Genomic DNA, 10,241 nt, shown 5'->3' with positions numbered 1-10,241 from the left:
GCTCGTGTGCCTTTCTTCCTCAAATGGGCATGATGGGTGGTACAGGAAGAGGGAGAGGTCATTGCCTATTTTCTAGAGCCCTTTGAGAGTTACAGACTGCTTTCATTTAATTTTTAAGTGTCATATGTTCTTGAAACTCAGTGCAAATGATGAAACCACAGTTTAGAGAAATGGGCAGGACATGGGAAATCCAGTTTCCCTACCCTCTTCCTCCATGCTTCCTTTCAAAGTTTTCCCATGGTGGGAGAAGACACAATGGGTTCTGTGTTATATGGATACAAAAAAAAAATGTGTTAATGGCTAGTACCTGTCCTCAAGGAGGCTACTTTCCATTGGAGGAGAGAATATAGATGGATGGATATCTAGAAAGATGAAGTAGACTGATGAATAGATACAGATGGATGAATGACAGAGATGGCTTTATAGATGGATGGATAGATAGGTAGATAGATAGATAGACAGAAAGATAGGAAATGACAAACCGCTCCAGTATCTCTGCCAAGGAAACCTCAAATGGGGTCACGAAGAGTCAATCATGATTAAAATGACTGAACAACACAGAGAGCATTTATTTAGGGCTCCTTATGTGGCAGGTACTGTGCTAAACAATGGAGCTACAAGTACAAATAGACAATTTCTGTTCACAAAGAGCAAATACTCTAATAGCGAAGGAAAGTTGAAAATAAGGGAATGGTCCTCTGCGGCCTGGCAAAGAGACTACAGGAAGTGGTGGAGAACCCACATTCCTAGAGTGATAAGGACAAAAGTTAACCTGTCAAAGACCCACAAATGTTAGCACAACACGAGGCAGGATGTGATAAATGTCTTTCAGGAAGGTTCAGACAAAGTTCAGGTAAGAAGAGATACTTTACAACTCAGAGGGAAGATTTTACAGAGGAAATGGCACCTGGGCTGAACCTTAATAGACAGGTGGAAGTATCGGGGAGAGCCCCAGGAAAGGTGTGAGCTGAGATAAAGGAGTGGGAAAACCCCAGGGTGTGACATAAAAACGACACTCCTTTCCTTCTCCTCTCATAAACTGTTATCACTAGGGGCCTTTGGCTATATTTTTATAAGGGTCTATGGACTGATTGCAACATTATCCTTGGGTATTGAGGGGAAGCTGGGCCAAGGGTTGGGCCAACCTCACAGAGCTCTCTAACCTAAGCATGGCCTATTACCCTCCCTTCCTTGGTTATTGCTCTGGACACTGGAGGGACTGCATATAGATTGGGATCTGACCAGGTCTTACTGCTTGTGCTGCTCCCGGATCTTGTTAGGGGAGAGCAATATGGTCTTGAAGGCATTCTAGTGCAACTGCTACCTGAAAAAGAATCCCCAAACTACACATAGACCAACATTTTATATCATGTACCAAGATAAGATCAAAATGGGTACATGATTTAAACACAAAGGGTGATACCATAAGCAAATCAGGAAAGCAATCAGATCTATGGAGAACAGAAGAATTTATGATCAAACAGGAGATAAAGAACATTATGAAATGTAATATGGATAACATCAATTACACAAAATTAAGAAGGTTTTGCACAAACAAAGCAAATGCAACCAAGATTAGAAGGGAAGCAGAAAGCCGGAAAACAATTTTTATAGCTAGGGTCTCTGATGAAGGCCTCATTTCTAATATAAGTAGAGAACGGAGTCAAATTTATAAGTATAGAAGTCATTCTCCAATTGATAAATGGTCAAAGGATATGAACGGAAGTTTTCAGAGGAAGAAATTAAAACATCTATAGTCATATGGAAAAAATGCTCCAAACCACTATTGATTAGAGAAATGCAAAGTGAACAACTCTGAGGTACTACCTTATACCTATCAGATCGACTGATATGACAAAACAGAAAAATGATGTACCTTGGAGAAGATGTGGCAAGACTGGAATACCAATGCACTATTGGAGTTGTGAACTGATCCAGCCATTCTGGAGAGCAATTTGGAACTATGCCCAAAGGGCTATAAAAATGTACATACCCTTTCATCTAGCAATACCACTACTAGGTCTGTATCCCAAAGGGATCATTAAAAAGGGGAAAGGACCTATAAGTACAAAAATATTTATAGCAGCTCTGTGTGGTGGCAAATAATTGGCAATTGAGGGGATGTCCATCCATTGGGGAATGGCTGAACAAGTTGTGGCACATGAAAGTAATGGAATACTATTGTGCTATAAGGAACGATGAGCAGGCAGACTTCAGAAAAACCTAGAAAGTCTTATATGAACTGATGCCGAGTGAAGTGGGCAGAAGCAGGAGAACACTGAACACAGAAACAGCAACACTGTGCAGTGACCAGCTCTGATAGACTTAGTTCTCCTCAGCAATATAATGATCTAAGACAACTTCAAAAGACCCATGTTGGAATACGCTCTCCACATCCAGAGAAGGAACTGTGGAGTCTGAAGGCAGATGGAAGCAGACTATTTTCTCTTTTTTTCTTGCGGTTTTTCCCTTTTGTTCAGATTCTTCTTTCACAACATGACTAGTGTGGAAATATGTTTAATGTGATTTTATATGTACAGCCTATATCAGATTGCATGTCATCTTGGAGAGGGGGGAGAGGAGGGAAGAAGAAAAAAAATCTTATAAAAGTGAATGCTGAAAATTATCTTTACATGTCATTGGAAAAAGCAAAATACTACTAAGGAAAAAAAACAAAACAAAAAATCATGAGATCTCAGATATTGAATTTTAAAAAAAGAAAAGAAAGAACCCCACATAGTTGAAGAGGAGCCATCTAGTCTGTGCTCAAAAATCTCCAAGGAGGGGAAACCCAATAGATAGATAGATAGATAGACAGACAGAGAGAGGGGTAGAGAGATAGCAGATAAATAGACACATAGGTACCCTAGATGGATAGATAGATAGATAGATAGATAGATAGATAGATAGATAGATAGATAGATAGATAGATAGATAGATAGATAGATAGATAGATAGATAGATAGATAGATAGATGGATGGATGGATGGATGGATGGATGGATGGATGGATGGATGGATGGATGGATGGGATGGATGGATGGACAGATGGATAGCTAGATGGGCAGATAGATTGACAGATAGATTAACAGACAGGTAGACAGACTGACAGACAGACAGGTAGATGGAGCATTTATTTAGCTCTTATTATGTGCTGGGCACTGTGCTAATCTAGGTATGCAAATACAAGCAAATTTCATGTTCCAGAAACTTTCATTATAATGGCAGAAAACAAATAAAAAGAATGTAGGAAGAAGTAGAGGGACACAGGATCAGTGCCATGGTACGGAAATGTCTGGGCAGTAGAAGTTTCTAGGCTTGGTTTGAGGCAAGATGGAGCAAAAAGCTCACCCATATGTGTGTCAGGGGGCAGAGTCCAAGGTTCTGTTGTAGAAGGAGGGAGTTAAAAAGGGTTGCTTTGGGAGCAAGTGGTAAGGTCCAGAGGTTACTGGGAAAGTCTGCCCACTTATGGAGAGCTCTAATTGTTGGGATGTCTATATTTAAACAATCCTAAATTTCTCCTTTGGTAACATTTCCACATTGTTGCTGGTTCTGTTCTTTGAGGGATCCTTTGGATTCTTGAACACTTCCCCCCTTGTCCCCCCAGGTGCTCTCTTCTCCATGCTTGACTTCTCCAATTCATTCATTCCATATTCAGCAAGCATTTATTGAGTGTCCACCATGAGCACAAATCGCTGTGCTAGATTCTGTCAATCAGTCCTCACTGGGGATCTCGTTAGATGGACACCAGCTACAGACCAGGGGCTTCCAACAGAAAAATGCTAATTGAAAGACAAACTTTATTTCCAAATGGGACTTTATTTTTGTGGAAACAGAAATACAAAGTCTGGGGATAACAATAATTTAAATAAATTATGATGCCTTCCTCTTCCACAACCCCCTTGCATTTCCTGCCCTTAGCTTTCAAATCCCTTAATTTTCAATCTAAAACATGACAAAATTGTGCCAAAGAGGAAGTCAGGGCTCTCCTCTGAGGCAACCAATAAAATTCACAGTATAACTTTCTTTAATTACCTCTCAACCAGCTCTGCTGAAAAGCGTAGTGCAAAACAGCAGGGGCTCAAAGCTGACCCTTGACTCTCAGATGTCTGATCTAACCTGTCACATGGATGGACAAAAGCATCTTAGAACTTCCACTGAATTTTTACAAAGCCCTGACCACACCCTACTGGCCTCTGGCCTAGAAACCCAGGGTCTAAAGTTCTCCAGCATTTAAAATATTCCTAGGACTCACAGCTAGTTAAGTATACTCTCACTGACTAGGCCCCAAGGCAAGCTATATTTTTCTGTCTTGTAGAATTTGGAACCTGAGCTGGGCCAGTAAAGACAGGTGCAACTGTGGTCTCCATCTACCGGGACCCATCAATGAGAAAGGAGGAAGGACAGGCGAATGAGGGAAGGAGAGAGAAAGAATGTATCATGGGACTCTAAAAATGAAGACAAATATAAATATACGTATATATATATGTGTGTGGGTGTATATTGGCATATGTGTATATACATGCATGCACGCATGCATACATACACACACATATGTAACACATCAGAGCACAATGAAGTCGTGGAGAAGTGAAGGATGGCCTGTGAGAACAAAGTTATTTCTAGCACATATTTAAAAATCAGTGACTTCCTATATATTAAAAAAAACAAAACCAAGCACATAACCCCCAGCCCACCACAAATCCTAGGTGGTTCCTGCCACAGATATTTATAGTTAGGACATGGTGGTAAGAGAGTGGATAAAAAGTGGAATTCCAAGGGAAATTTAAAACTTCACTGAAGCCTTGTTCCTACCATTCTTTGGCCCTGGTAACAGAAGAGTGGGGTCTTTCCCAAACTTGATCCTCATTAGTAGCTGGCTCAGGTGTCCTAACACCCAGTCAAGGGGTCTTTTCACAAAATCATGTACTGCCTTTGAGGCAACCTGAAAAAGGAAAATGTCTCCAAAGAACTCGATGGTCCCAATGAAAGAAAGAGCCCCCAGCTCTGGGTCAGAACTGACTACTTTTCCTGCCTCACCTAGGCCTGTCTGCCTGACAGCCAAAGCCTGACAACCTCATCAGAGAGGAAGGATTTGGAGAGAAGGTTTTCAAAGCATTAATTTTTCCCTTGCTACTCCTTGTCCATTTTTTAAATTATGGCGACAGAAAATCAAAGAGATCTTCTAGATACAAATAGTCAGAAAAACTGATACAGTTTCCCTAGGAGAGACCAACTGCAAAGACACAATGAAACCACAATGCCATTTGACATAAATAATTAATAAATATATAGATTCATACATATGCACATAGCTACAATGCTTCTGTAAATACAGTCTTCAGTCACTGGGTTCTCAGAGTAGAATTACAGCCTTCCAGAGCTGACAGAGAACAAGAGGGTGGATGTAGCCAATAAAATTGCCATCCTTTTCTCCTCCTCTAACGCATCCTGCAGAGCTTCAAGCCTTCTGCCCTGTGGGGTAACCTGAGGGCCTGCCCAAGCAAAGAGGTCCAGCACCAGACACAGGCAGCCATTGAAGAGGAGAAAAAAAAAGAAAATGGCACCTGGAAGGTTGTTTTCCAAGAAGGAACCCATTAAAAGACAGTTCACTGAACTTAAAAATAACAATAATAATTATAATTACAAAATAAGTTACAAGCTTCAGAGCTTACAAAGGGCTTTCCTTACAGCAGCCTTGTGAGGGAGGTGGTGAAAGAATTATTATCCCCAATTTACAGATAGGAAAACTGAGAATCAGAGAGTTGAATGACTTTTCCAGGGGATAATAATTACCAAATCTGGATTAAAAGCCCAGGTTTCATTTAAATCTCTGGCTACATCATTAAAAACATAACCTCCCCACTCCTACCCCCAACATCCATCCCACCAGACATGAGAATGAATGACATCTTAGAAAATGAGCTGTGAATAAGCCTGTGTTCTCCACTCGTCCTCAGGAAGGGCCCACCCTGCCAACAGTACTGGACCCAGCAGATACACAGGGAAGGGAGTCTTGGGAAACCTTAAATTAAAGGCCAAGAGAAAGTCAGCAAGGGGTTAGCAATCAGGACCCAAAGAGGATAGTGGCACCAATAATAAATAATGTGGGTCAAGCATATCCATCTGTCCAGCAGTGGAGAGACACTGGAGAAATCCACAGGGAAGAAGGAGGTTTCTTGCCTTGGCTGGGGTAAGGACTCCGTTGGGCACTATCCTTCATTTGGGTTCAGAAGTTCATAGGACTCAGAAGTGGAATGGGCCCTTGAGATGAACGCAATTCTCTTGTATTACAGTTAGGAAAGCTGAAATTAATTGACTTGCCCACGGTCATACAAGTCAGTAGTGAGTCAAGATTCAAACTCACATCTACTGATTCCAAACAGAAGGCTTTTCCCATCATTCCAGTTTGCTTTATGGGTCAAGTCACATCATGGAACTGGGCAAGTGATGCAGAATTAAGAGGTGTATTAAACAGAAAGGGCAATAGTTGAACCAAGAAGACTGAGTTCAGTGAGCCTCTCAGCTACCGCCAATCACTCCTTCTTAGTTGGACTGGGGCAGAACACAGGTGCAGCCCACAGGGACATTAATATACTCTGTCTGGAAGGTGAAGGCCCCTGGGGTCACTTGTGCACTTCCCTTCAGAGCACAGGGCTTGCGGCGGAGGACCAATACTCTCTGATGCAGTTCAACCGAGTTGAATGAAGATGTCTCCCGACCTGATTTCATGTTAATACAGCCTTTACACAAACACTCCGCAAAGGCCAGCTTTTGGGGGTAGCGGTTCTCATCGGAGTCAATTCTGTAAGACAAAGAAGTGAATGAGAATTGACTGAGTGCCTATGATGTGTCAGGCACTGTGCTAACTGCTGAGGATACAAAGACTGTCCCTGCTCTCAAAGACCTCACAATGTAGTAAACAACTTCATAAAGTTGTTGTGAAGAAAATGCTCCTAGAAATATAAGTGATCATCCAAAGACAAATATCCCTGGGCAGTTGGAACATCCCTAAGTCCATGTCTGCAATTAACAACAAAGATGAGGGGTAGCTAGGTGTCAAAGTGGAGAGAGTAGCACCAGGTCTGGAATCAGAAGACCTGTGTTCAAATTTGACCTCAGACATTTACTAGATGTGTGACCCTGGGCAAGTCACAACCCCACTTGCCACAAACAAGTAACTAAGTTGATAAAGGGTAGGCTGAGAGCACAAAGAAAGGAGGAAAGGGAGGTGGGATGATCCCAAAGAAATATTTATCTACTTCACAATTTTGCCTGATGCTCCAATTTCTCTCTTCTGATAGGACAAATCCACAGAGAATATTCCAACAGCTGTTGTAAGCAATACTTTTGAACTCTTCTTCATCCCAATTAAAATCAGCCACATTATTGACTGTTGAGGGGATTGGACACAAGCTCATGTACAGGACAGACAAGGAGAGAAGAGGGGGATTCTAACAGGTACTAAAAAGAAGATTCCATCCAACTAATACATACTCTCCACCCCCATCACTGAGCTAAAATGGGAGTAGGCTTGCTTCCCCCTCCTTCTACATCTCTTAAGCCTCCCCGCTGGGGAGAATTCTTTCCCTATTCAAGGCTGCTCTTGATGTCCATTTTAACCTTGCAGACATTGAAAAGAGTCCTAGGCTGGATGTCCAAAGACCTGGATTTCAGTCCTGGCTTTGTTAGTGAGGTAGCAAATCCCTTTCCCCATCCAGGTCACAGTAAAATGAGAGGAGTGGCCCACAAGATCTCTAATGTCCCTTCCCACGTTCTCTATGCGCTAACAATTGTGCATTCTTAAGTTCCGTCAGCTCAGAAACTTCAAACTCAAAAAAATTGTTTACACTTCAGGCAGCCTAATTTGAGTCCCTAGCCTGCAGACATCCCATGCCCTTCCTCGTCTGTGGGGCTTACCGGTATGTCCACGGTGAGAGGGATCGCTGATGAACCTCTGCTTCGTTCACATTTTCAAGCTGGAGAGAGGGGCATCGGGGTTCCTGGTGTCGTCTCTGAGCTCCTCCTAGGTTCCCAGCCTCTAGGCTGGCCACCAGTGAAGCGGGCAGGGAACGGGCAGACCTAGCCCCCATACCTACCAGGTGGAGGGGAAGCTGGTTATGGAACAGCTCCTCGGGAGCATAGCAGCGTTGGTGAAGATTTGCGTTTTCTGAAGGCAGCCAGTGTGAGTGGCGGGAGAGGCAGGTCGGAAGGAGAAGGAGGAGAATCCATGCGGCAATCTAATGAGACATATTTGGGAGAAGGGGGAGATAAGTCGGGGACTCTTTATGCGACGGGGAATTTACTCCACTTTCTAGAAGGCCCAGGAAAGTCTGCCAACTTAGCTAGCAGAGATGTTTGAACATTTGGGAACCGGGACACTTTCATCCATGGGAGAGAGGTTCATTTTCCATCTTCTTCTAGGACTCGAGGGGGTCCCTAGTTTCAAAATTACCATGACCCTCTAGTCCAGGGCTTCTTGACCTTTTGTGTCAAGGACTTGTTAGGCATCCTGGTGGAGCCTAATTGTCTTCCTACAATAAGGTTTTTAAATGCATAGGATAAAATACCCAGGATCAAAAAGGAAACCAATTATATTGAAATATATTCTGTATTTTTCCCATCTAAATTCTCAGACCCCTGGATTATATCCTAAAGGATCCATGGGTACCAGGTTAAGAATCCCTGCTCTGAACTTTTTCTGGTAAACTCAACCAAAGAGATAAACAAAAACCTATCTTCTCATCCCCATACACAAACTCCTTCCCTCTACTCATCCCCCCAACTTCTCTTCACAGCTTCACATTCCCTCAATTTCCCCTCTCCCACCCAATTTCTCCTTCTCTAACCACCAACGTGAGCTGGAAATTATTATTCCAGTTTTATTTCGGCCAAAGCTGAGGCACCCAAATCCATGAACAGAACCCAATCCACTAAAGAAGTAGGAGTAGAGGGGAAGGGGAAAAGAAGAAAGAGGAGCCTTCATTTCAGACCTGAGGTTATTTCTGCCTTCAGATCATGTTGCTCCTCCCAGGAGGTCCAGGTGCCATGGTCCCTACCTGCTTCCCTCCCATCCCATCAACGAAGGCTGGCTCAGCCAGTAACATATCTTCAGCTGGTGAGCAGCCAAGGTGCCACCCACACTAGGCACTGATGCTCTTACCATGACAGGGGACTCCATTGGCATAGGAGAAGTAAATGGAGGCTTCTTTTCAGTCCCTTCTGGTCTCAGAGCAGGCACCTGCCAAGGGGTCTATTTGGATGTTTCTGATTTCACCTTTGGCTTGGCTAGCCTCCTTATACTCTGGCAGAGAGGGCGGAACACACCTGAGGAAACTCCAGGGGAAAACATTCCATTCTTAATGCCCTGCTCTTCCTCCTTTGCCAGGAAGTGCCATGGCCCGGTATTTTCTCCTCCCAACAATGATCTGGCCTTCAAACTCGGGGAAGAAGGGGGACCTTCCCAGAGGGATCATGTTTCAAGTGTCACTTTAACCTAGAAGGTTTTCAAAGGACTTCTTCTAGTTTTCTTCTTGAGGTCATTCCATACATCTGATCTGCTGCCTACTTTTCCCTCCCCAAATCTGTTTCACTCCCACCCTCTCCATAATCCCATTTCCCCAGTCTCCAGTCTATCCCCTCATTCCCCCTTCCCCAATTCATCTCATGTTCCTTTCCACCTCAAACCCACCTCCTTTAACTACTCTCTACAAACCCACTGGCCCTGACCCTCAGTCTAATGTCCCATTCTCCAAGTACCAAACTTTTTAGAAATCCATTTCCCTGACTATATTATCCAGAAATACATTTATCCATGCCCCTAACCCCAAAACCATTTTCCTCAACCACACACCTCTCCACAAATTCTTTTTCTCAACCTCACCTCTTTTTCCCTGATATCCTTCACAAGCCATATCTTCTTTCCCCCTTCCCCAAACCTGTATCTCTCCTTCCCTCCTCCTTACTCATCCCTTTTCCACATGGAGGGTAAATGACTTCCTGACAGAATCAGGGATATTTTAACTCCCACCTTCCTTTCTACATCAGGCTCCAAGGATCCACAAGGAAAAATAGCATTGGGCAGGGAAAACAGGAATTCAGTGTTTGCCTTCTGATTCCTTGAGCCCTATTTTCCTACCTGCAAAATAGAGTTAATGACTCCCACTCCCTCCCTCCATTCCATCTTTCCTTCTTCCTCTGGCTCTCCTTTTAAGAGGAGGAGCATTCATGGTGAACAGGATG

The 10,241-nt window shown here is 43.3% G+C and overlaps 1 protein-coding gene across 2 annotated transcripts; it reads right to left on the bottom strand.

Annotated features, from left to right (window-relative positions):
- Positions 1–3,798: 3,798 nt before the first annotated feature.
- On the bottom strand, positions 3,799–9,558 carry IL17C (interleukin 17C). Of its 2 annotated transcripts, XM_072636323.1 has the most exons (3): positions 9,163–9,558; positions 7,920–8,239; positions 3,799–6,804 (listed from the first exon to the last, which is right to left on the bottom strand). In XM_072636323.1, the coding sequence occupies exons 1-3, from the start codon at positions 9,184–9,186 to the stop codon at positions 6,546–6,548; spliced, it is 603 nt and encodes a 200-aa protein (XP_072492424.1). In that variant the 5' UTR covers positions 9,187–9,558; the 3' UTR covers positions 3,799–6,545. The 2 variants fall into 2 exon arrangements, 1 of the variants encoding a protein (XP_072492424.1); XR_011972910.1 differs by lacking the exons at positions 7,920–8,239; positions 9,163–9,558 and adding an exon at positions 7,623–7,720 and having other exon boundaries at positions 6,716–6,804.
- Positions 9,559–10,241: the final 683 nt, after the last annotated feature.

Source organism: Notamacropus eugenii, chromosome 1, assembly GCF_028372415.1.
Source record: "Notamacropus eugenii isolate mMacEug1 chromosome 1, mMacEug1.pri_v2, whole genome shotgun sequence".
Lineage (NCBI taxonomy): Eukaryota > Metazoa > Chordata > Mammalia > Diprotodontia > Macropodidae > Notamacropus > Notamacropus eugenii.
This window is presented reverse-complemented; position numbering and strand designations above follow the sequence as displayed.

Bases quoted from the DNA above. Each gene is read 5' to 3' on its own strand.
- IL17C (XM_072636323.1), bottom strand. From the start codon at position 9,186: ATGCCAATGGAGTCCCCTGTCATG. The intron at 8,240-9,162 runs GTAAGAGCATCA...ATGTCTCATTAG, and splicing joins CAATGGAGTCCCCTGTCATG to ATTGCCGCATGGATTCTCCT. The intron at 6,805-7,919 runs GTAAGCCCCACA...TTTGTCTTACAG, and splicing joins CTCTCACCGTGGACATACCG to AATTGACTCCGATGAGAACC.